We start from the raw sequence: 27,350 nt of genomic DNA on the forward strand, positions 1-27,350 counted from the left end.
CTCCTCCGTTACTGCCAACCCGGTTGGTTACCCATATGTTGTGTCCTAGTCTACTTATGTAGTGAGTTGGTGTGCCTTCCCTCTAGTAGCAGAATACCTTAGAATGTGGCGAGTGCTTGAGCCTGATGGAGTGTTGTGTGCTAGGGATTCTGAGCTTGTCAGTTGGGGAGTGACGACATGTAATGAGGGGGCTGGTGGATGTTCCTTCTATCTACCTTACTTACCTGCATCCCTACTAAGCTCTTACCCATATATGTAACCTGAATCCGAGTAAAGAGCTTACTGCTAGAACGTTTTTGCACACCTCAACGGCCCTGCGGGATAGATAGCCACACAATAAGATGTCTCTAATAATGATCTTGATTCATTCAAGATGTAAAATACTTTTTCACAAGGTGACATGCATCCAAGTGGAAAGATGTTTTACAGAGAGAAGGTTCCTTTCCCAACTCCTTCCTTCCCTAATCTTTTTTTTCCAACCAGTCAGGCCAACAAGCATGCACCATAAACCTTCATACATGGGCTATTTTTTTCATGTTGCTTGAGGCTGCGTTGTCATTTTCAATTACGTTTTTGATTCTTTACTTGGCAACTTGTTATGGCCAATATTAGCCCAAAGCACTGCAGCTTTAAATGGTCTACTTTAAAACGGTTTTGGGGCCATACATGCGTATAGTGTGAAAGTAGAATAGGTAATGTCAGTTAACAAGTCACACATACCACATAGCAAATTAAGTGTAAATCTTTCATATATGTTATGTTAAAGGTTCTTATACCGTGCACTGTTGCCACCTGCGTGGTTTCTTGGCGCTCGTATATGAGGTCAGTGAATTACAGATGTGTGTGTGTGTGTGGTTCCTTCTTGTAGAGTGTTCCGCTTAACGTTTCTTCTGTGGCTGGCATCTTGTTATTACGTCTTGTGCTTTCCATTACAGATTCTCTCTTCATAATGAAAGCAGGGTGCAAAATGCGTACTAGCCATTGACTAGTGATATTTGACTCTTGGCGAGTGTGCTATGAGGAGTATGTGTAGAATTGATGTGGCGAGTGACTTTTCCACTTCCTGTATTTGATCAACGCCTTCTCTTTTTTCATGTGCATGCCCAGGCTGGTTAGATATGCTCACCAGCTCGGTCGCTTGCTATGTAAAGGAAATGCAAGTTATTCACGAGAGAGGGAAATTACTTTTAATGTTGCCCCGCTCAATTCTCTGGGCTGTCCAGGCTAATGTGTCTCATCTTGAAAGCTTGTTTTGTTCAAGCTGTAGAAATAGCTGTTGTGGATCAGTGTGTGCAGGCTGGAATATTCTTCAGGGGTTGTACAACTAAACAAGCAACCATTTTGTGTTTTTGTCATGGAAATACGAGGGTTAAAACTGTATGATCTGGGTAACAGACTGCACTTGGTGCCGTATAGTTAGTGAGTGCAATGTTTTCGTAGTTTTAGTTTGTATTGTTTGCTGCTGAAGGACATCGGGGTTATTCATCTAACTCCTCACATTCCCACTTACCTATGGGACCCTTGATCAGATCTCCTCCAACATTATGGTCCTTGTAACAGCCACACTGTCTATCTTGTCTGATGAAGATTTAATTCTGTTGAGTAAAGTTCTCTCCACATTTCTGCCCCATTTTGCCACAGATTCTTCTGGTTTCTGATTACTTTTACGCCTACCTACGGAGGGAGTACCACCTCACTCACGGCCTCTACCTGCGAAAGAAAGATGGAACAGAAGCTGCACTGGTTCTGAAATAAATGGACACAACACGTGGGCACTGTCCCGGGAAATGGACATACACCGGGCGAATAGTAGTGGAGCCCCCATGCTGATGATGGTGGGGCTTCCTTTGCATACCTCTGCCAGAGATGGGACTTTCTCTGGAGCAATGAAGTCTGTTCGCACGGGTTGAAAAGCGTTCTTCACACCAAGGAGGACCTACTTTTTTTTTTTCATTTCATAATAAAATATTGTTGATGTGTGGAAACAAGATATTGGTTGCTGCTGAGTCGAGGTTACCTTTTTAGCAATTCCCATTCTAAGCTCTGGCCTTTAAACAGGAGTTGATCTATTCCATATCCAAAGGGCCCTAATCATTGTGTCTGCTTCCCTCCTTAATGTCTAATGCTGTTTTCATCTAGTGGCCACAGGGTAATAATGGAAAGGTAGACCTATCAGGATTGATTATTTTTGCAACTTTTACACATACTATGTGAAACACTGGGTGGAGGTACAGCTATTTAAAAAAGTGACTAGAAGTCCTGCAAATTAATCCATCTGCTGAGGTTTAGGCTATCGGGTATATGGTGCTCTTATACTTTCACTGCACCTTTGCTTGGGTAACCTTGGCCTTGTGCGGAGTGCTCCGAATCCTCATTCCTCTTACCGGCTCGCCACAGAATGACGTGTCTACTATTCAAACTGAGCATTCATTGCAACCCAGCAGGGATGTCTGTTGTCATCTCCAGTATGATTGTCATTGTGTATACACCTTTTGTATCCAGAACATTTTTCTTTTCTACCCCAAACTTCTTTCAGGAATTCTGAAAACAAGGACTTGTGCTGTTCGACCAAGTCACTCACACTAGCATATGCCTCCCTACTTTTGAGTTTAACAGATACAGAGATTTTGGGATGTTTATTTTAACACACAATCCCTAGTCTGGACGAACTCGAGACTTTGCTTTTGGACTATCTATCCTCCTTGCTTTCGGTGTTAGATGACGCCCAAACCTAAAGGGAATAGCTCCAAGTTTTCAATCCCATTTAGTCTTTGCATACCAAAAGTGTTTTAAAAAGTGTTCTGAAATGGAGATTGTCATGATTTAGCCCTGTTGCCAATGTTTAAAACGTGCTGGTTCAAGGAGCACTTTGTGAGCCTTATATTGGACATGAAGGCAACTTTAATGTGGCCCATAAATATCACTCTGCTAGCTGGTTCTTTTTACGTTCCACCGAGAGAAGTAATGTAAGTGACGGGGCAGCCTTTATATTAAATAGCCACATCTATTGCATGGCGTTATGTATGTGAGCACACTAACCGGGGAGAATGACGACAATTTGAAAACTGGTAAGAACAGAATTGTACATTGCTTCACATTTAATAACCTTAAATTGAAAAAAAACAACCAGCACGCTATGTTACAGATAATTGATTACCTTTATAATTGCTCATCCTAAATCCATTATTTACTAGTCCAGAGCTAATTAGCATGTGGATGCGTCCATGATTTGGATTTAGGTATAGTTGTACAGTTTGGACAGTTTGAATGTGGTTCAACATACTTTGAAAAGCGCACTCCTTGCAAGGAGAACCTTGCTTTTCAAGAAACTTGAAAATAACAAATAAAGTGTAAAGTGATATTCCAGGACCTTATTTCTGTAAGTTTGTGTAGTACTTAGTTCCATTTATTTAAAATGCTTTGCAACACACAATTGGAAAGCTATAATCCCTATTGTAGCTTCTCCCTCCAGTAATGTATCCATCAGAAAGGGAATCCAGGGACAGCTTGTGGGCATACACCACTGGGGGATGAGGGCGGGAATTGCTTCTCTGATCGCTCTCTATCCTCGTCCCATACTTACTGTACTTGTAAACTAGATTCTTAACCATCTGTCAGAACCTGTATTTTTTAAATGGTTGCACTCCATGACTTTCAACCTCCTCTCCTCCCAACCTTCATGCTATTATTTTTCCTACCCCTTTCCCTTTGTCTTCTTCCAATGGTTGAAGCATCCTTTTGGTTACGTTAGCCGACCTTCCGGTAACCAACTTGGATAATACAAATTAATGTTCCCCAGTGAATGCGAGACTCATTGTAGTCGAAAGACCGTATTCTCATTCATGATGTGTTTGTGCCCTGCTGCATACAGCCACATTCTTCTAGCACTGCATTCACCAGAATAAACCTAACCAGAGTGGTGTTACTGGTCAAGGGATTTGCAAGAACGGGTTGTTAAGCCGCTGACTTTCTAAAAAAAAGGTCAGCGGCTTAACAAAGCTTGGGAAAGTGGGGCAGGTGGCTCCAAGCCCCTGGCAAGCAATTGAACTTTGTATCAGTTCTCCTTTGCCACAGCCACCAGGTTTATACTACAACTGAGACCAAAGTCCAATAGAGATGTGGACTGTTTTTGTATTTAATTCACACCATTGCTTGTAGTGTGCTATATCATTCTTTGTAAATTGGTAGCTATAGCTACAGGCCACTGGTTGCTTTGTCTCTCCTGTAGGAGTATAAACTTCTAGGTAAGGCAGAGCACCCTCTCCACTGAAAGCTCTCAATTTTGGAAGGCCTACCATGTATCAGAGTGCCATTTCGAGTCATAGCAAATTTGCTAATCTCAATTGGCAATTAATGTACTTTCCTAAATCGTCATTATTGATACTACGCCTAACAACCTGCCCCGTTTCTCTGCTTTTAGGTCTAAGCGGATGGTCTCAGATTAAATCTACTTTTTTTTTATTGTTTCGCTATCGAGAATATTTTAAAATATACACAGTATACAGTCAAGTAATCAACATACTGAAGCAATCACTAGTTATATCATGCAATTCTACCATTTACTGTTTGTTTTATTGTATAATTTGGTTTATACAAACCTTTAAGACCATCATACTTTTTCTGCAAAGCCGTACATCTTATAAAACCCAATACAATGTATATTATAAAACACAGTTATCCAAGTTGTTCAAAAATTGTATTGCAATAGAAATGTGCAGAGACCAGACAGTATCAGTTCTCCAGCATGGGGTCTGGCATGGATTCACATGCTCATTTAATATTCCCTGTCGTCAGGCTGGGAATCCTTGGTAAAAGTAAAAGGTTTCACTTTAAAACTGTATTTTGAATAGATTGTGTCCTCCCATGTATTCCTTATCTTTGATATTTCCTAATATCCAGCTTGCTGCCTCAGAATCTTTTTTTCAGTAGAGGGCACCGTGCGTAGATGTCTGTCGAGTCAATGCCTCTCAGAGGCCTCGGTACCGATGTCAACGTCGTCACAGGTATAAGTAGCGCACGCAGCGTCCGTTGCTCAGTTCCATTTTTCCGCGCTTCACAGCTTCGGTAACCCAATGCTCGGTTCCGTGTATTCATCAACTTTCTTTGAATTTCCAGTGAAAATTTCTGCTAGTCTTCGACGAGATGGCCTCATCAGCTCCATCTACGACTCAGTCCGGTTTAAAAAAAATTCTGCAACTGCAGGGCTAAGATGTTCATGACAGACCCACACAAGATTTGTCTGTGGTGCCTTGGGGCAGAGCATCCGTGTTACGAGTGTATGTCAATAAAGGCAAAGGCCTTGAGGGAGCGCAGAGGGAAGTTGGAGAGAGGTGAGCCTCAGAAATCCATTACCCTGTCCAAACGCAAATCTTCTGACGAGTCGAGGCCTTCGTCTCCTCATCATAAAAAACACTCCCGATCACGTTCTCAAAGTGGATCGCATCATTCTTCCTCTTTGAGGCACGGCAAGAAAAGGCGCCATAGGTCGCCGTCCACTTCATCCTCTAGTTTACCAGAGAGAGTAATTTGTTCCTCGAAACACCTTGCCCCAGCACAGTGGGAGGAATTCTGAAAAAGTATCTTAAAGGTGTTCGAGAACGTGGCCTTGCCCCCCCTCGAAGACACCTCGACGCGATACCCCAGGCGAAACACCTGTCAAGCACAGGAACCGTGAGTCCTCGACCTCTGCTTTGGAAACTCCTTGAGAGCGTGAAAAAAACGAGAGAATCGAGAGAAAGCCTCCGCACAAGAAGTCGTCACTATCGACCCATACAGCAAGGTCATGTCATACATACTATTGACCTTTATCGAAGGGGAAGTCATCGATGCCTCGCGTGCCGACCTCGTCGATGCTGTACATAACAGTACCTACGATGCTTTCGTCAAAGACGTCGACATTGGTGTTGATCCCTGTTAGGCAGAATCATCTGCAGTACCTTTACGGAACACTACAGACAATTAAGACTACAAGTGATAGTACAATTTCACCTTTGGTACAAGCCTGTACTCCACAGTCAAGTGGTAGCGATGGCTGAGCAGCCAGACTTATCTCAAGAGCAAATGAGCAGTAATAGGAATTACACATAGGACTACAATTATGTGACTCAAACAAACACTTACTCAAGGTTTCTGGTTAAAAAATATAAGTACATTTATTTTTAAACCATCTGTTCACAAAACACTTCACTTCTATTAAACAAAACCACACTCTAAATATACCACACACAACCAATTCCTTTGGTTCAGGTCAATTCAAGGTAAGTACATTAGGATTTGACAGACCAGTGTTGTGAAACAAAAGACGTTACCGGGGGTTAAGAAGCGCTCACTTTTTGACAGTAATGACAGTTCGGTCTTATGAAAGGAAAGCATACCCGCAGGAAGAAATGGAACCGTAGTCAAACACACTTAGCACATTGAATTAAAACCATGGAATAGGGGATAAAAAATCATAGGCAATACTTTTGTCAAGGCACTCGAATCCGAGGACGTGTTCTAAGATACAGATAAAGTCAATAGGCCTGCGCCAGTGTCAAATGGAGCAGGGCTCTTGTCGAAGACCACACGATTAGAACAGGTCGAGATTAGCGTTGCCAGGAGTACTTGGATATTGTCAAAGGGAGGCAAAAGTTATAAGAGGGAAGGAAAAAAGGACAAGCTTTCGGAAAGGAAAAGAGTTCACCCCGATTCCTCAAGATCGGATGGAGAGAATGACCAAATGGACACAGTACCTTATTCGAATGAAGAAAGCTGGTGCTACGGCAGTTGTTCATGGTAGTTCCTGCAGACTTGCGGTTCCAGAAGCTTCAGTCGTGGGGACAAGGAGGACGACGTCCAGAGCGATCTGCACTACCCAGGGATGAGGCCAGCAGCAGCAAGGCAACGGTGAATAAAAGGTGCGCTCCTTAAAAACAGGAGAGGGCTCTTCTGATGGCTATCCGGACCACTACAGCTCAGTGCAGTGATTTCGACCCAGGAGAGGTTTCTCTGTCTGTAGAAGGGGAGCTGGTTGATCCCACCAGGTTCAAGGGAAGAAGAATCCGGACTGGATCTTCTCTGTCGTTGAAGGGTAGATAGCTCAGGACTGCAGCAGGGCTTCACTGGGACTCGGGAGTTGCAGCAGCTGTCTTCTCTGCTTCTCTTCGGTTCTTGTAGTTCCAGTGGCGACTCTGACTTCCAGCCCAAGAGTCCTGCCTTTTGTGCCAAACTCCCCCATTCACACAGCCTGGCTGTCAAGCACACAGCAGGGGGGTTGTCCAGCCCGGACAACCACCTCAGCCAATTGACACAAAGTGCGACTTGGGTCTCCAAGGAGACCCTGTGCAGGGGGTTACTAAAACCCTCCCTCACATTGAGCCCACCTAGACATCCAGACGCCAAAGGAGGGCTTATTCGCAGAGGCCCGCCAAAGGGCGGTGAACAAAGAAGGCAAACCTGGTTTGCCGCGCAAAGTAAAACACAAGAAGGATGTTAACAAAAAGAAATGGCGACTAAACCCGACCGGAGCCAAAATAAAATGTATTTGGTCAAGCGGGTTTATGTTCAAGGCTGATACAATAGCCTAAAACAGTACCACGTTTATATACTATAATTGCGGTAGAAAGGTTAGGGTAGATGCCACTGCCACCAGCCAAGTCTTAGAGTTAAGGGAGCGAAACAAGGCTCCAAGTGACAGACAACAAGGGATAGGAATTAACCCTTTCCAGTACTCCATGTAAGATGGGGTGTACTGGGTCTGTGATTTAAAGGTGACTATATAAAGTTAATGGCAACTTTACCTGTTTCAGGGGGACAGTAGTCAGCCCCAGAAAATGGAGTCAGGGGGAAGACTTAGAGACAACCCTGGGTTACTGCACTGAAGGTGCTGTGGAACACATAAGTAAAATATGATGCGTAGGGAGGTGGTGACACTCCATAGCCCATGAGCACAAAAAGTACAACACATACCAAACTACACTGTAAGAGTGGAGAAAAAGGCTCACACTCTTACCAGGAGGAAAAAATAAACCCCAGAAATCCAGCAAATCTGCTGAGGGACTCACTAGGTAAGGGAAATTAGCCATGAATGAGAATTCTCCCTAACAATCCCATCACCGACTTCGGAGAAGTCGAGGCAGTTGACAGTTTCGTCAAAGCCATTGACATTATCTTAGACGTTTTAAACAATTTCGGGTCCAATTATGACATCTATAGCGCCTTCTTCCTTTTGTCCCATCGGAGCCCGTTTTCTCCTATCTTCATCGGCCTGCAACAGGGATCCTTAGTCAGTGAAGTTGCATGCCCCTCAAGGGTGGTTGTTCGTTAAAGTTTTTGGAAGGCCATCTTGGGCCTACTTCGTGCCTTCCGACCATTAAGGAGGAGAAAAAGCAGGAAGGACACTCATCATGCCCTGAACCCAATGCAGGCTAAGGAACGTCTTTGTGGAGGACAAAAATCAGAAGTGTCTGTACTGCCTGCACCCGGACCACAACGAGGATGGGTGTGAGATATGCCTGGGCTTCTTGAAGAAAGTGAAGAAAGACAGGTATAGCAGGCTGGCGGCATGGCTCAAGTCGAGCAAGGCCTCTGACCCATGCTCCGAGCAGGGTCATGCCTCACCCAGAATCGGTAGGTTCGAGGAGCAGTCTCCCTCTGGGAGGACCTCGAAGTCCTTTGAGGACACCCCTTCCGTGGGGGTGCAAGAGAAGAGCAAGAGCCGCGAGACAGATTCAGCCGGGTTGGCCGCTGAAGCAGGTCCCTGGTCGGATAGACCGCAATGCCAGCCTGCCATCGGGTTCCTCCTCAAAGAGGAAGTCCTCCACTTCGGCCAAGTTACGAGTCAAATCGGAGAAACAGAGGCCGGTGGAAGAGAAGAAGGCCTCACAGCAGGCTCATCAGCCACAGCCGAAGTGTGTCAACCACTTCGTCGATATCATCTGGGGCGACCACTACAGCGGGTGGTACCGACCCGACGAGGGTGGTCCCTACAGTGCAGAGAGTATCACTGCTTCCAAGGTGCGACACGGCCGCTGAGGCATCGGCGAAGGCTGGGGGCGCACCGGTTCAGAGCCCGGTGCATGACCCTCAGGAGGAAAAGGGGGTGAAGAGGCCCCAAAGCAGCCCTCCAAGGCTTACGTTGAGCCAATGGACATCTCATCCACGGATGACGACCAAGCGTCCGTCCATACAGTCCAAGAGGAAGACTGCTGCGCAGGACCTAGCGCTCCATCATTTCTTCCACAGCCGTGCGACGTATCCATGGACATCCTGTCAACTCTCCAAACCCTTATGATGGAGATCCAGCAGTGGTTGCCTCCAGCGCTGGCATCCGTTGTACCGCAGGCCCCTGACTAGCCTCCGCATAAAAAGAGGAAGCATCATCCGATGCAGCTGCATTAGCTTCCTCCACCACGTCGAGACCCAACTCCACCAGCGGACCCAGATACACACACAGACTCTGGTACGGAGACGGCCACGGAAACAGACGAAGATGAGGACTTCGTCCTGGCAGACGACGAGTCACTGCACCTAGACGCCCCTCATAGAGGCTCTCCAGCAGACGAGGTGGGATCATTCCACTCGATCTCCAGGGCCTCCAAGCTGTTCCAGCTGGTGCCCGAGGAGACCAAGAAGAAGGGCTTCCTATATCAGTGACAGGAGTCCAAGAGGTAGACGATCATGGTGGTACCTTTTTTGGACGACATTTGGGAGGAAGGTCTAGCCCTCATGAAGAACCGATGCACTACTCCAACCAAACGAGACAGGTTGGAGAAGATATACAGGGTGCCTGACTGCACCCAAGTGCTTGAGGTCACAACGGTCCGCGTACTCGGTGCTGTCGTCCGCCACAAGGAAACGTTCAGGCAACCTGACCTCCGCATCGTCAGTCCCCCGGACAACGTGGGGAAGAAGATGGATGCCATGGGTCTTCCTTGCCCCTCTCCTTCCTCATCTGCCCTATATCAGGCTATTTCTATGCCTCCTCATGGATTACCTGATTTGTACCCCTCCCTGGAAGTCTTTCAAAGGTGGCAGCCTTCTCCATACTGACACTCTTAACTCTTGCTCAGCTGTCAAAATACTCCTCTGACATCTGCCATATCCTGGAAGAGCCCGACCTTGATATCCTTGGTCTCATCTTGAACATGGTTCACAGCCAGCTCTGTCACAAGCTTTGACACTCTCCTCCCTGATGGCTACAAGATCCTCTCTGCGCCCAAATTCAAACATTCCGGTGGAGGTATAGCCTTGATCTTCCCGGAGTAGATTCCTGGCTCTGTCATTCCTATGCAGGCCTACTCCTCTTTTGAATGCCTTGACTACAGACTTTCTCGCTCTCCTGCGCATCCTCTCACGTGGCTATCTACCGGCCACCTGGTCAGACCACGTCCTTCCTCTCCGAGTATTAGTACCTCTCCTTCTCCCTCCTGACCTCGACCACACTACTCCTCCTCCTTGGAGACTTCAACATCTACCTGTATGGTTCCTGTCCCTCCTCTGGACTCTTTTGCGACCTCAGCGACTCTCTCTTTATATTCTTCCCTCTGGCCTGACTCACTCTGCAGGGCACACTCTGAAAGTTCTGCTCTCCTCAGACCTCGCCCTCTAACCCTCTCACCACTCCGCGCTCCCGGATTGATCCTGCTCTCCTGCTGTCCCTTCTCTCCCTCCTTCGTCTTCCTTGCCTCTCTCCTTCCTCATCTGCCCTCTATCAGGCTATTTCTACGCCTCCTCATGGAGTACCGGATTTGAACCCCTCCCTGGAAGTCTTTCAAAGGTGGCAGCTTTCTCCATATTGCCACTCGCAACTCTCGCTCAGCTGTTAAACACACCTCTGACATCTGCCGTTTCCTGGAAGAACCCAATCTTGATGTCCTTGGTTTTACCGTGACATGGTTCATGGCTAGCTCTGTCATGAGCTTTGACACTGTCCTCCCTGATGGCTACAAGATCCTCTCCGTGCCCAGATCCAACCGTTCTAGTGGGGGTGTGGCCTTGATCTTCCCAGAGTAGATTCTTGCCTCTATCATTCCTATGCAGGCCTACTCCTCTTTTGAATGCCTTGTCTACAGACTTTCAATCTCTCCTAGCCATTCTCGCAACATGGCTACTCTCTACTGGCCACCTTCCTCTCCGAGTCGGCAGACCTCTCATCCTCCCTCCTGCCTCGACCACCCAACTCCTGTCATGGCCACAGGCCCCAGAACACACAATCACACCATCTAGTGATGGGGGCAGTGGGTCACTTGACTCACTTATGTCCCTTTGGGACCCATAAACACGGGCCCTGGCTGGACTCAGTCCCTGCGCCTTTGGCGCCAGGCTCGTATAGAGATGTGAGCAGGAACGCTTTATTTCAGTTCAGGAGTGCTTTTACTTTATTTCCGTGCAGGAGTGCTTTTATTTTACAAGTACTTTCCAGGAGCGGAAAGCCTTTATTCCAGAGAACATCCTCATGTGCTGGCTCATCGGGTGTGGCAGGCAGGCTGAACCTGGTGGGCGTGGCTTCAGAAGCTCAGCTATGTAAGCTGCTCCATCTGTAAGGCCGGTGCTTCCCGTTACTGTGCACTCGCGAACAACGTGACGCTCACCGATGCTTGCACCAGTTTACTTTCCTTTGAAACCAGACGTTCTCCTGCATACTCGCCTCCAGGAAACCGGTGCTTCATCTGCAGACTCATCTCCTGACATGCAGTGATCTTAATCCCGACAGTGCAGCACCGCAGTCCGCATCCACGAACTCGGACCCTGTGAAGAAGAAGAAAGACAGGGTTAGAACATCTGTCCTAGGGCTGCGCCGCATTTGAACCCCGCGTGCCCCCTAGTTAACCTACCAGCTTGTCGGAAACATCACCTGCAAGGGAAGAAAGCAAAAGAGCAAACATCAAAAGTGGAACGGACAGCAACACAAGACAACTCACGGCCCCTATTCTCCGAGGAGTCCCGAGCAGCATTACCTATTACCACCAGTCACCACATAAGCGCAAAGGGCGAAGTCGGACCCGAGCGACCTCACCCCCGGGAGGGCTGCAACCGTGCCCCAACGCCTTTGCAGAGACCAAGTTAGCGTAACAGAACGTGAAGCCTCTTCGAATCTTGACCGCAATTCCAGCCTCAGTACACTCGTAGCTTTACGAGTACAGATTGAAGAATTGATTTGGTCTGGTTTCCAGACCTTTGATCTTGCGTGAAGTTGTTGTCAACTCCCCGCACATTTTTTCCACAATCTACCACGATCCCTTGAGTTTGTGTAAATTGGACCTGCCCTGATGAAGGAGCTGTATGCTCCGAAATGCATTGGCACTTTATGTTTATAACAATTATGGGATGAGTTAGCCGCGCCCTCACTAAGATTTTATTATTGACTAACTTGGAATTTTCTTTTTGATAAACGCATATTACTTTTGGACCCGACTAAGAGAGTTATTTGGATGAGTTATATTCTGTATATACAGTGAACATTTACTAGTTGACTCTAATTTTGCAAATTGCACTGCCCTTGGTAGGGCTTAAACAGAGAGCGGCTGTGTGGCCAGGTTTGTTACCTGGTCTTCTGTATATTTTTCCGATTACTGGGAGAGTCACGGGCTGAAGTTCATGCCTCAAGACAGGAAATCAATGCCCTAAGGAGGGATCTAATTGTGAACCGGGAGCGGACAGATGAACTAGCAAGGCAAATGCTCCAGGCACAGGCAGGCCAGGTCCCACTGCTGGAGTATGCCCCTCCTGCCGCGCCTCCACAGCCCATGTCAGTACAGGTGGTTCCTCCAAGGGGTGTTCCCCTAGCCACACCAGAACGCTTCACAGTCGATACAAATAAGTATGCCATCTTTATGAATCAATGTCGCCTACATTTCTTGTGCAGACCTGGGGCATTCCCCAATGATCAAGCCAGAGTGGCTTTTGTACTCTCATATTTGGCAGGTATTGCAGTGGACTGGTCAATACCCTTGATAAACCAGGATGATCCTTTGTTTCGAGACTTCTGAGGTTTCCAGCGTGAAATGGAGAAACTATTTGCACGGCATACTCAAGGGCTGGCTCTGGACAATGAACTGTTATCACTACGGCAGGTAATCAAGACCTACCAACATATATCGCTTCCTTCAATCGTCTGATAGCACAAACTAACTGGCCAGAGGAGAAAAGGACTACACTCTTTCACCGAGGCTTGCGAGGGGAACTTAAATGTTAGGCCCACGGGCTAAACTCAGAAGTGGTGGCTTGATACGTCGTGAAGCAATTGAGTCTTTCTGACAATGTAGCCCTCAAGAGTACAAAAGGACAGATTGAGGTGATTATTGCACGAAAATATTTGGTACACCCAGGTACCCACACAGCTGGCTGCAAAAGAAAAATCAAGGATTAATGAACAGTTCAAAGCAATGACGTAAATTAAGCGAGATTAGTAGCCGTTACTCACAAGTAAAGAATGAGAGATTCGACTAAGGTTTTCGAGGCTATGATGATGAGTACCTTGGGAGAAATAAAGTAGCAATTACTGAGAGTAAACAAGGTAGGGAAGAGCAAAAGACTCAAACAGCTTACCGATAGGAGGGTGTTGGGTGTCTTGAACTGTTTCTGAAGAAAGGATTGCAGCAATAGAGGTGTAATCCCGGGACTACAAAAGTCTTGTTCCATTATTCCCACTGGTACGAGGACGCCTACACAAAGTTATTTGATCCTAACGCCATTGCGCTAATAATCCCGTAGTTCTTTAAAGTCTTCAGGCAGGAGAGAAATTAAGATGTGATGAACAGTTGAATGTTCCAGATTCGTGACGTTCCGGTAAACGTAAGCAGTCCAATAAGCATTCCCGGGTTCGCAGCAGGCAGGCGAAGTGTAGCTGGTTTAAGCGAGTGCAGTCCAGTAAACGTTCCGAGTCGGCAACAGGTAGGCTAAGAGTAGCGGGCTTAAGCAGGTGCAATCCAGTAAACGTTCCGAGTTGGCAGCAGGCAAACAAGTTAAGAAGAATCAGGAGATGAAGCAAGGGAGGGGAAGTCAAAATACGGACCAGGGGATCAAAAACCAGGAAAGAAGGTGACAACAAGACGAAGAAGCTTTCAGAATAAAATTCAGAAGCAGCGCTGTGCAGAGTGGGTGGGGTTTATATTACGAACAGCTGACTGCACGCACAATGCGCCGCTGTAATCTTGAAGGCATACGCGTATGCAATGGAAGCCAGCGTTTCCATGGCAACCCATAGCGTTCGCTGAAGGAACGCGTCCTTCTGGATGAATGGGTTTTCTGAGGGCTTAGTTTGAGTCACAAATTCATAGGAATACAGGCAGATTTGCTGGAGGCATGGGAATGTTTCCTCTTGTGTGTACCTGGTTCAAAACATGATGGAGAAGAACTGAACGGAACCCTGACACTTAAGGACGTATTAGCCCAAGTAGTAAATCCCCCAGAAGGATGTTCTGAATACATCGACCTGACAGTGCAGCTCGATCACAGATTGCAGGATCAGAAGATGGATTGGGACAAGGCCGAGGGGCAGTCAGTCTACGTGCGACCATGTGAGAATCAAACAAAATCACACAATCAGTCAGAGCCAATGCAAATTGGAGGCTTGCGGAGCTCACTCACCAAGGCAGAAAGGGAGAAAAGGAGACCACAGCAGCTTTCTTTGTACTGTGGTAAGGCAGGTCTCTATCTCCGAGAATGCCCAGTGAAATCACCCAGGAAAGCAGTTGGAGCAACTGAAAAGGGTGAAGAAGAAGAACAGGACTCAGGGAAACTCCAACGCCCGGGAAGCGTAGGGGTCCACTTGTCGAGCGGTGAAAAGGAACCTATACCGACCTCACATCTAGTCATCCCTGTGCTCCTGGTAAACCACAGGCAACTGTCAAATACATGCCTTGGAAGCATACATTGTCAGTGGGGCTGTGGGAAATTACATGGACCAAGATCTGGCAACCCGGATAAGCCTTCCTCTCAGACAGAAGCAGGTTTCATAAAACGTCACAGCAGTTGATGGATCTCAGCTATCATCCAGCCCAGTGACGCATTACACCGAGAAGGTCATGCTTCTGTGTCAGGACGGTCACCAAGAGGACATCACCTTCGATCCCATTGGCGCTCCTCAGTTCCAGATGATAATTGGGAATACCCTGGCTGAAGACCCACAGATCCCAGGATTGACTGGCGTAAACGAGTTCTGACCTTTCCCCAAGACTGTGCCGACACCCGTTATAGCAAGGGATTCCCATTAAAAGGTCTTACCAACCCAGGTTCATCGAAGAAAGAAACCATACTGGGCCTCACCAGTTCACTACCACCTGAATACCTGGATTACCAAGATGTCTTTCAAAAAGAGCAAGCAAACACCTTACCTCTGCACAGACTGTATGACTGCCAAATTGATCTGGTACCTGGAGCTCAAGTTCCCCACAGCCGGATTTACGCCCTAACAGAACAGGAAAACCAGCATCTAAAAACCTACCTCGATCAGTATCTGGCAAATGGCTTCATTCGTCCATCCATGTCCCTTGCATCCTCGCCCCTCTTTTTTGGGCCTAAAAAGGAGGGAGACCTGAGAACTTGTATTGACTACAGAGCACTTAACAAGATCACAGTAAAAAAAACGGTACCTGTTACCGCTTATCCCTGAGCTCTTGGATCAAGTCAAAAATGCTCAGATATATACAAAACTAGACTTACGAGGGGCCTTCCATCTTGTAAGAGTCAAAAAAGGAGTGGAAGATGGCCTTTCGCACGAAATATTGCCTTTATGAATATCAGGTTATGCCCTTTGGACTATGTAATGCCCCAGCGGCGTTCCAATTTTTCATGAATGACGTGCTCCGCAAACTGTTGGACGTCTGCGCTCTTGTCTATATTGATGAAATTTGTATCTATTCGACCACCAAGGAGAACCGCGTCAACCATGTCCGGGCAGTTTTGGAGAAACTGTGGCAACACCAGCTATATTCCAAATTGGAGAAATGCTTCTTTCATTTGACAGAGGTAGAATTCCTCGGCTTTATTCTCACACCACGGGGCGTACGCATGGACACGCGCAAGGTAGACGCTATCCTTAACTGGCCCTCACCGACATCCATAAAGGGAGTACAGAGTGTACTCGGGTTCGCCAACATTTATTGCTGGTTCATTCCCGGGTTCCCCCAGATCGTCCACCCAAACAGCTCTTTACTATGGAAAAATAAACAATTTAATTGTTCCGCAGAGGCAGAGAAAGCCTTCCAGGAGCTAAAACAAGCATTTACCACAGCACCAATTCTACGGCATCCTCGACCAGAACTACCATACGTGGTCGAAACTGATGCTTCCAACATAGCAATGGGAGCAGTCCTGTCACAACGAGACCCTGAAACAGGTCAGTTGCATCCAGTGGCATTCTGGTCTTGCAAATTTTCAGCCCCTGAATTGAATTATGCAATCACTGATAAAGAACTGCTAGCAAATAAGGCAGTGTTCAAAGCCTGGAGACATTAACTTCTTGGAGCTAGACATACAGTCACTGTCGTCACGGATCATCGCAATCGCCAATATCTGAAGACCGCTAAAGCACAATCATCACGCCAACTCCGCTGGGCTCTCTTCTAGGCAGAATACGACTGCGTCATCACCTATAGATCCGGAGTACGCAATGGAAAAGCAGACGCCCTGTCTACCATGAGTGAGGGAGAAGAGGCATTCACTACACCAGACCCTGTGACCATCATCCCTGAAGGACGAATCCAAGGCATAATTGCCGCAACCACCACTCTAGACACCTTAAAATCTGATGTGCAACACTTGATGAGTCCACCAGCGCAACAGGAATGACTAGGGAAGGGAGAGCGGTATACGATGGTGGACAACCTACCATACTACCAAGGATGATTGTACATCCTGGATAAGAAATTACAGAATCAAATAATCACAAACTATCACGATTCATTAGTAGAAGGGCATCCAGGAATAGCCAAAGCTAAAATAAAGAAAAATTACTGGTGGCCAACTTGGCAAAAGGACATTGTCCAGTTCATCGCAACCTGTGGCACCTGTGCACAACACAAGTCCCAAAAACAAAGTCCTGCAGGTCTGCTACATCCTTTAGAAGTACCCCCAGCACCTTGGCATACGCTATCAATGGATTTTATTACAGAACTTCCCTCCTGTAACGTATACAATACCATCTTAGTCGTTTGCCCACTTTATTCCCCTGAAAGGTCTCTAAATTGCTTCTACTCTGGCTTCCGTGTTTTTGGAACAGATTGTCCGGCTACACGGATTCCCATCAATATTGATATCAGACCGAGAGACTCAGTTTCTCTGCATTCTGGAAAAGGTGTTGTAAAATTGCCAAAATCAACCTCTGGTTATCTACAAGCCATCACTCCCAAATCGACGGCCAGACCGAATGGACTAACCAGACCCTTGAGCAATACATAAGTTGTATGCTACAACAAACCGAGGATGCCTGGAAGGACATACTTTGGTTAGCAGAATACGCATATAACTCCATTCACACCAGTACTGGACAATGCACATTCTACATAGTGTACGGTCGACATCCACAGACATCTGTTTTCGACCCACTCGAATCATTAGAAATGCCCGCTGTAACGACCTTACACAAAACCATCACCCAGGTTTTTAAGGAAGCAGCAGAGCATCTTGCCAGAGCCAAAGAGAAACAGAAGCAGTTTGCGGATTGACACCGAAGGGAAGCTCCCAACTACCTAGTCGGAGATGAGGTTTGGTTAGCATCCAAAAACATCCCCCTGAAAGGACCACTGGAGTTCCGTACCAGATATCTCGGACCCTACACTATCAAGGCTGTGATCAACCCTGCAGCCATGAAATTAGAATTACTGGCCCACATGCGGATCCACCCGGTGTTTCATGTCTCCCTCCTAAAACCATTGAGACCAGGTACGCGGATCTATACTCCACCAGATCCCGAAATAGTTGAAGGAGAACCAGAATACGAAGTTAAAAGGATCCTAGACTCTTAAGATGGTCCGGTCGAAGTTATACTACCTTATAGACTGGAAAGGTTATGGACCACAAGATTGGACCTGGGAACCTAGTGAGCATGTCCACGCTCCACGATTAATCAGGCAGTTCCACCGCAATAACCCCACTAAACCAGGGCCAGGGCGGAAACCACCCTTGAGGGGGAGTGCTGTCATGGCCACAGGCCCCAGAATCCAAAAACCACACCATCTAGTGATGGGGCAATGGGTCACTTGACTCACTAAAGTCCCTTTGGGACCTATAAACACAGGGTCCCTGGCTGGACTCAGTCCTGGCGCCTTTGGCGCCAGGCTCATATAGAGATGTGAGCAGGAACATTTTATTTCAGTGCAGGAGTGATTTTATTTTACAAGAACTTTCCAGGAGCTGAACGCCTTTATTCCAGAGAACATCCTCATGTGCTGACTCATCGGGTGTGGCTCCCTAGGCCTGGTCTTCATGTGCTAACTCATCGGGTATGGCAAGGTGTGGCAGGCAGGCTGAACCTGGTGGGGGTGGCTTCAGAAGCTCAGCTATATAAGCTGCTCCATCCTTAAGGCCGTTGCTTCGCGTTACTCTGCACTCGCGTGCAAAGTGATGCTCACCGCTGCTTGGACCAGTTTACTTACCTTTGAAACCAGGCGTTCTCCTGCATACTCACCTCCAGGAAACCGGTGCTTCATCGCTTCATCTGCAGACTCATCTCCTGACATCCAGTGATCTTGATCCGGACACCGCAGCACCGCACTCTGCATCCGCGAACTCGGACCCTGTGAAGAACGACGACAAGGTTAGAACATCCGTCCTAGGGCCGCGCCGCATGTGAACCCTGCGCGCCCCCTTGTTAACAACTTACCAGCTACTGTACTGCTGCATCTTCATTTCTCATTCGCTCCGGCTGTCGCCTTGAGCTCTGCAGCTTCTGCCGGACCGGCAACATCACCTGCAAGGGAAGAAAGCAAAAGAGCAAACATCAAAAGTGGAATGCACAGCAATACAAGACGACAAACTTTACAATACAACAAAAACAGATGAGGAAAGACAAAGGCAAACAGGAACACTTACCTGAAGTATAGTGGCTTAGTCGCAGCAGGACTGGACTACCACATGCAAGGGTTCAGTAAAGGAACTCGGTCCAGATCATACAAGCGCCCCAGCCAGCAGCAGCAGGACGGAGTGCTCACCAAAACTAATCAACAGGTGAGCTTTCCAGGGACAGCGCATCCCACGGGTACCACGGTTTGGGAGAAGAGGTGTGGAAGGGGATCAGGCGCACAAGCTGGCATACCCATGCCCCCTATTCTCCACGCAGGAGCAGTCCCGAGCAGCATCACCCATTACCACCAGTCACCACATAAACGCAAAGGGCGAAGTCGGACATGAGCGACCTCACCCCCAGGGGGGCTGCAACTGTGCCCCAACGCCTATGCAGAGACCAGGTGAGCGTAACAACTCCTCCTCCTTGGAGACTTCAACATCTACCTGCATACTTCCTGTCCCCCCTCTGGACTCTTACGCAACCTCTGCAACTCTCTTTCTCTTTCTGTTCTTCCCTCTGGCCCGACTCACTCTGCAGGGCACACTCTCTGAAGTTCAGATCTACTCAGACCTCCCCCTCTCATCTTCTCACCACTCCTAGATCCCGGATTGATCCTGCTCTCCTGCTGTCCCTTCTTTCCCTCCTTCAGCTTCCTTGCCTCTCTACTTCCTCATCTGCCCTAGCTCAGGCTCCTTCTACACCTCCGCAGGGAGTACCTGATTTGTACCCCTCCCCGGAAGTCTTTCAAGGGTGGCAACCTTCTCCATATTACCAATCTAAACTTGCTCGCCTGTCAAAACACTCCTCTGACATCTGCCATTTCCTAGAAGAACCCAACCTTGATGTCCTTGGTATCCCGAGACAGGGTTCAAAGCCAGCTCTGTCACAAGCTTTGACACTCTCCTCCCTGATGGCTACAAGATCCTCTCCTTGCCCAGATCCAACCATTCCGGTGGGGGTGTAGCCTTGATCTTCCCAGAGTAGATTCCTGTTTCTCTCATTTCTATGCAGGCCTACTCCTCTTTTAAATTCCTTGTCTACAGGCTTTCTATCTCTCCTGTCTATTCTCACACCGTGGCTACTATATACCGGCCACCTTCCTCTCTGAATGGGGGGCCCTCTCCTCCTCCCTCCTGGTCTCGACCACTCAACTCCTCCTCCTTGGAGACGTCAAGATCTACCTGTATGCTTCCTGTCCCTCCTCTGGACTCGTTCGCAACCTGTGCGACTCTCTCTTTCTATTCTTCCCTCTGGCATGACTCACTCTGCAGGGCACACTCTCAGAAGTTCTGCTCTCCTCAGACCTCCCTGTCTAACCCTCTCACCACCCCACGCTCCCGGATTGATCCTGCTCACCTGCTGTCCCTTCTCTCCCTCCTTCGGCTTCCTTGCCTCTCTCCTTCCTCATCTGCCCTAGCTCAGGATATTTCTACGCCTTCTCATGGAGTACTGTCATGATTCCTGCCCCTCATGTCCCCAGCCCTCCAAGATGTCAGGCTGGAGCCAGGCCACAATCACCTACATGGCCTTCAAGGGCCTCTCCATCCCTCCAAAGACCCACTTGGAGTCAGACTTGGTGCTTGTGGCACCAGACTTACTCACTCCCATAGGATAACATTGGGGATTGGACTTGTAGTGCATTGATGGGGACAAGATGGATGCCCCCACATATTTTGGTTCCCAGAACTGCATGTGCAGTCTAGTCTGTTGGGTGTGGTTCAGCCCAGAGACACCTGGGATACCCAGAGACTATTTAAGCCACGCCCAGGCTGAGAAACATGCTTTGTGTTTTCTGCACCTGCAGCGTGACACTCACCGTGTTCGGATTGGTCTCCAGTAGGCCTGCATCTTTCTTCTGCGCTCAGCTCCTGCAAGAACAAGAACACTGTTAGGAACAGCCTTACCTTGCGGCGCTTCTGCCCATCATTCATCGCTCCTTCTGTTCTGCGGCAATCTTCGGCAGTGTCATTCCCATCCTGGCACGCCGCTTCCTAAGGAAAAGTGAAAAGAACAGAAAAAAGGCATTAGTAAGCATTCAGCAAATCTTCGCTTATTTTTAAAGACTGTACGAGCTTCAAGCGCTCACCTGAATCACAGCCGCTCTGAGGGAACTCTGTCTCCGGAACTTCTCATCCATCTGCAAGAGGGAAAAGACACTCCAGGTTAGCCCGGAAACATCTAGAGGCGCTGCATACCGTGCTTACTCACCGCATTTCTTCTTCATAACCGGCATCCACACTGAAAACTTTGCGGCACCTAAAAGATACAGAAAAAGAACTCAGTTCAATACAAATACGAAAGGGTCGCATCGCGCTCTCACTCACCTTCAGCACTACTCATCTCAGCAGCACATCGCCATCCCCGGGCGCCAGCCATCATCTAAGAAAGGAAAGGAACGAAGTTAGAGAACTGTTCAAAAGACTCATTATACTTACCTGTCGGACTCTTGCCAGTGAAATAACTAGGCAGCAAAGAGCCCGCATCAATCAACGTGCCCCCTGCGCTGAAAGCAGGACGGCGAGCACACTTTCCAAGAAAACAAGTTAAGCCGTGGATCAAAGGGAAGGGTTGGACCCCGGTGAAGAAGGGGTTCAAGCACACAGAGACAATAGGGAGGTAAACTCTACCAATCCTGTGTTTCAGGCCCAGTCTCCAGTCGAGTACACTCCAGGCAAGGGTTTGAGGTCGTAAGAGGTCAGAACAGGCTGAGTGACGTCCCCGTGGATACCAGGTACGAGCTTCAAACGCTTACCTGAATCCCAGCCGCTCTGAGGGAACTCTGTCTCCGGAACTTCTCATCCATTCACAAGAGGGAAAAGGCACTCCAGGTTAGCGTGGAAACATCTAGAGGCGCTGCATACCGCGCTTACTCACCGCATTTCTTCTTCATAACCGGCATCCACACTGAAAACGTTGCGGCACCTAAAAGACACAGAAAAATTACTTAGTTCAATACAAATACAAAAGGGTCGCATCACGCTCTCACTCACTTTCAGCGCTACTCATCTCAGCAGCACGTCGCCATCCACGGACGGCGGCCATCATCTAAGGAAGGAAAGGAACGAAGTTAGAGAACTGTTCAAAAGACTCATTATACTTACCTGTCGGACTCTTGCCAGTGAAGTAACTAGGCAGCAACGAGCCTGCATCAATCAACGCGCACCTGCGCTGAAAGCAGGACAGAGAGCACACTTTCCAAGAAAACAAGGTGAGCTGTGGATCAAAGGGAAGGTTTGGACCCCAGGGAAGAAGGGGTTCAAGCACACAGAGACAATAGGGAGTTAAACTCTACTAATCCTGTGTTTCAGGCCCAGTCTCCAGTCGAGTAGAACCCAGGGAAGGGTTTGAGGACATAAGAGGTCAGAACAGGCTGAGTGACGTCCCCGTGGATACCAGGTGAGCGTTACAAAAACCTGATTTGTACCCCTCCCTGGAAGTCTTTCACAGGTGGCAACCTTCTCCATATTGACACTCTTAACCCTTGCTCAGCTGTCAAAACACTCCTCTGACATCTGCCATATCCTGGAAGAACCCGACCTTGATGTCCTTGGTTCACGACCAGCTTTGACACTCTCCTCCCTGATGGCTACAAGATCCTCTCTGCGCCCAGATCCAACCATTCCGGTAGGGGGTATAGCCTTGATCTTCCCAAAGTAGATTCCTGCCTCTATCATTCCTATGCAGGCCTACTCCCCTTTTGAATGCCTTGTCTACAGGCTTTCAATCTCTCCTAGCCATTTTCGCAACATGGCTACTATCTGTCGGCCAACTTCCTCTCCGAGTGGGCGGACCTCTCCTCCTCCTTCCTGGCCTCGACCACTCAACTCCTCCTCCTTGGAGGCTTCAACATTCACCTGTATGCTTCCTGTCCCTCCTCTGAACTCTTTCGCGACCTCTGTGAATCTCTCTTTCTATTCTTCCCTCTGGCCCGACTCACTCTGGGTGGCATACTCTGGAAGTTCTGCTCTCCTCATACCTCCCTGTCTAACCCTCATCACCCCACGCTCCCGGATTGATCCTGGTCACCTGCTGTCCCTTCTCTCCCTCCTTCGGCTTCCTTGCCTCTCTCCTTCCTCATCTGCCCTAGCTCAGGCTCCTCCTACAAATCCACAGGCGGAGGTCTGAGGAGATCAGAACTTCCAGAGTTTGCCCTGAGTCGGGCCAGAGGGAAGAATAGAAAGAGAGAGTCGCTGAGATCACGAAAGAGCCCAGAGGAAGGACAGGAAGCACACAGGTAGATGTTGAAGCCTCCAAAGAGGAGGAGTTGAGTGCTCGAGGCCAGGAGGGTGAAGGAGAGGTCTGCCTACTCGGAAAGGAAGGTGGTGGTCTGACCAGGTGGCTAGTAGATGGCCACTGTGAGAGAATGGCCAGGAGAGAGAGAGAGAGAGAGAGAGAGAGAGCCTGCAAACAAGGCATTTGAAAGAGAACTTGGTCAGCATAGGAATGATAGAGGCAAGAATCTACTCCGGGAAGATCAAGGCTACATCCCCACCGGGAGCGAGCAGTGGCGAGAGGGTTACAGAGGGAGAGTTCTAAGGAGATCAGAACTTCCATAGTGTGCCCAGCAGAGCGAGTCGGGCCAGCGGGAAGAATAGATTGTCGCTGATGTCGCAAAAGAATCCAGAGGAGGGACAGGAAGTATACAGGTAGATATTGAAGTCTCCAAGGAGGAGTAGAGTGACCGAGGCCAGAAGGGAGGAGCAGAAGAGGTCTGCCCACTCAGAGATGAAGGTGGCCGTTAGATGGTAGCCACAGTGCGAAAATGGCTAGGAGAGATTGAAAGCCTGTAGTCAAGGCATTCAACAGAGGCGTAGGCCTGCATAGGAATGAGAGAGGAAGGAATCTACTCCGGGAAGATCAAGGCTACATCCCCACCGGAACGGTTGGATCAGGGCACAGAGGATCTTGTAGCCATCAGGCAGGAGAGTGTCAAAGCTCATGACCGAGCTGGCGGTGAAGCATGTCTCGGTGAGACCAAGGACATTGAGGTTGGGTTCTTCCAGGAAACGTCAGATGTCAGAGGAGTGTTTGACAGCTGAGCGAGAGTTGAGAGTGGCAATATGGAGAAGGTTGCCACCATTGAATGACTTCCGGGGAGAGGTACACATTAGGTATTTTCTGCCGAGGTGTAGGACCCTGAGCTAGGGCAGATGAGGAAGGAGAGAGGCAAGTAAGCCGACGGTGGGAGAGAAGGGACAGCGGGATCATTTAGGGAGCGAGGATTGGTGAGCGGGTTAGAGAGGTGGAGGTCTGAGGAGATCAGAACTTCCAGAGTGTGCCCTGCAGAGTGGGTCGGGCCAGAGGGAAGAATTTAAAGAGAGAGACAGTCAAAGGTTGTAAAAGAGTCCAGAGGAGGGACAGGAAGTATACAGGTAGATGTTGAACTCTCCAAGGAGGAGTAGTTGAGTAGGCGAGGAGGGAGGAGGATATATCTGTCCACTCGTAGAGGACGGAGGTGGAGTGACAAGGTGGCCCGTAGATAGCCACGGTGAGAGAATGGCCACAATAGAGATAAAGCCTGCAGACAAGGCATTCGAAAGAGGAGTAGGCCTGCATAGGAATGATAGAGCCAGGAATCTACTCCGGGAAGATCAAGGCTACACCCCCACTGGAACGGTTGGATCTAGGCACGAAGAGGATCTTGTAGCCATCAGGGAGGAGAGTGTCAAAGCGAAATGACAGAGCTGGCCGTGAACCATGTCTTGGTGAGACCAAGGACATCACATTTGGGTTCGTCCAGGAAGCGGCAGATGTCAGAGGAGTGTTTGACAGCTGAGCGAGAGTTGAGAGTGGCAATATGGAGAAGGTTGCCACCCTTGAAAGTCTTTTGGGGATGGACTCAAATCAGGTACTCCCTGCAGAGATGTAGAAGGAGCCTGAGCTAGGGCAGATGAGGAAGGATAGAAGCAAGGAAACTGAAGGAGGGAGAGAAGGGACAGAAGGAGAGCGGGAGCAAGGAGTGGTGAGAGAGAGGGTTAGAGAAGGGGAGGTCTGAGGAGATCAGAATTTCCAGAGTGTGTCCTGCAGAATGAGTCGAGCCAGAGGGAAGTATAGAAAGAGTGAGACAGTTGAAGCGGTCGCAAAAGAGTCCAGAGGAGGGACAGGAAGTATGCAGGTAGATGTTGTAGTCTCCAAGGTGGATTAGTTGAATGGTCGAGGCCAGGAGGAGAGATCCGCCCACTCGGAGAGGAAGGTGGCCGGTAGATAGTAGGCACAGTGTGAGAATGGCCAGGAGAGAGAGAAAGCCTGTCAACAAGGCATTCAAAAGATGAGTAGGCCTGCATAGGAATGAGAGAAACAGGAATCTACTCTGGGAAGATCAAGGCTACACGCCCACCGGAACGGTTGGATCTGGGCGCGGAGAGGATCTTGTAGCAATCAGGGAGGAGAGTGTCAAAGCTCGTGACAGCAGGAGACCAGGATCAATCCAGGAGCTAGGAGTAGTGAGAAGGTTATAGAGGGGGAGGTCTGAGGAGATCAGAACTTCCAGAGTGTGCCGTGCAGAGTGAATCGGGGCAGAGGGAAGAATAGAAAGAGAGTGACAGTCAGAGGTTGCAAAAGAGTCCAGAGGAGGGACAGGAAGCATTCAGGTAGATGTTGAAGTCTCCAAGGAGGAGGAGTTGAGTAGTAGAGGCCAGGAGGGAGGAGGAGAGGTCCGCCCACTCGGAGAGGAAGGTGGCATGGTAGATATTAGCCACGGTGAGAGAATGGCCAGGAGAGAGAGAGAGAGAGCCTGTAGACAAGGCATTCAAAAGAGTAGTCCTGCATAGGAATGATCGAGGCAGGAATCTATTCTGGGAAGATTAAGGCTCCTCAGGAAGGCCCCGAAAGAAGGCTGATGCCTTTCCTAGCCTGTCATGCCGCATCGGAGGTGCGAGACTATGCCCATTTGTTTTCCAATCCGCAGCAACATGCCTCTACTTGACTGCATCTATGTGCCTGTCCAAGAAGCGTGTGCTGCGCGCCCACATGGACTGATTTTGCTCGGACATCTCCTGTTTGCTGCATTAACCACTGCAACGTGGTAAGACTTGTTGCTATCCCCCACTGTACGCCCCTGCTTTCGCCATTTGACAGCCCGTGGTCCGCTTGTCTATTGTGTTCCATCTAATCACCGCTTTTGAACTGCTGACATATTTTAGAAAGTATTTTCATGCGCTGCACTAGGACCCACTATTTAACCATAATCTACTGTTAACTTCATACAGAATGAGCATGCACTTTGCCCAATACCTGTTATCTTTTACCTGCTAGATCTGTGCACGCCGCTAGCTTCTAATTTGCTACTCTATAACCCATGCTACCTGCTGCCATGATGTTACGTTGTTAACCTGCCACCGGATAGGCCCTCATGGTTTATACTTGCTTGCTCGCATTTCACCCAGTTTAACAACACTTTGCCTAGGGCTAGTACTGTACCTGTGAGGTGCTCATTGCTCCCACTAAAGTCTTTCCTTACGGCTACTGCTACCCCACTTCGAACTCGCCTTACTGTCTGTACTGCATGCAACTATATTCAGCTTATAATGCTTACATGTAACTGAGCCACAAGAGCATGAGCAGGTACTCATCATTGCACTAAGCATACAGTCCCTACTGCCTGGTAGACCCACGCTCTTCATTTACCCGACTAGAATTATGTCACTATCATTGCATTTGGCACCTAAAATTCTGTTTCGGCACTGACATTGATTGCTGCCTACACACCTAATCTACTGTTTCTGCATTGAATGTTGCCCACCTGTTCACATTGATTGCTGTTTACATGCCTAACCTACAGTTTTTTCATTGACTGTTACCCACTTCTGCTAATGGATCACTACCTCATCACCACTATAATCCCTGCCTTGATCGCTTTTCACACCCATACAGTGATCCTACCCTCCCTGGCGAACAGAGTGCTTAAGATCCCTTTCTAATATTACCTAAAATATGCACACTCCAAGGAGTCTACCGCCTCTTCTTGCTACTGTGATAGCCATAGTGTCTTTAGCGACTATACTGGTAGACTACCACCATAGTACCCTGAACCCCGCTATGGCCCAACCGCCTACCCTCATAAGTAAACAATGGCTTACTAAACCTATTACGCTAGATCTTCCACTGAAGACACATCCATGTACTATGCTCGACAGAAATGGAAGACTCCATTCAAGACTCTTCAAACTCTAAGAACCACCAGCGAGAACCCTTGACCCTAGTAACAAAAGGTCTACCCCTATACCTGTTACACCCATCCCTAAATCAAAAGTTCAACCCAGACCTACTGCTTCTGACCTTATTACCTCCAGGACCCAAACGACAACAGGCTCCCCATCACTAACCTCAGCCTGCAATAGTCTCAAGGGTGCTCTAATAAATGCAA

At 48.3% G+C, this 27,350-nt stretch overlaps 1 protein-coding gene across 1 annotated transcript in view; it reads left to right on the forward strand.

Annotated features, from left to right (window-relative positions):
• Positions 1 to 3,366, forward strand: part of PIGU (phosphatidylinositol glycan anchor biosynthesis class U) — a 700,531-nt gene extending 697,165 nt beyond the window's left edge. The window contains exon 12 of the mRNA XM_069652261.1: positions 1,642 to 3,366. Coding sequence (XP_069508362.1) covers positions 1,642 to 1,755 — 114 coding nt within the window. The 3' untranslated portion in view covers positions 1,756 to 3,366. The remainder of the gene's footprint in view (positions 1 to 1,641) is intronic.
• The last annotated feature ends 23,984 nt before the right edge of the window (positions 3,367 to 27,350 follow it).

This window comes from Ambystoma mexicanum, chromosome 3p (assembly GCF_040938575.1).
Source record: "Ambystoma mexicanum isolate Mex_15411 chromosome 3p, UKY_AmexF1_1, whole genome shotgun sequence".
In the NCBI taxonomy this organism is placed as follows: domain Eukaryota; kingdom Metazoa; phylum Chordata; class Amphibia; order Caudata; family Ambystomatidae; genus Ambystoma; species Ambystoma mexicanum.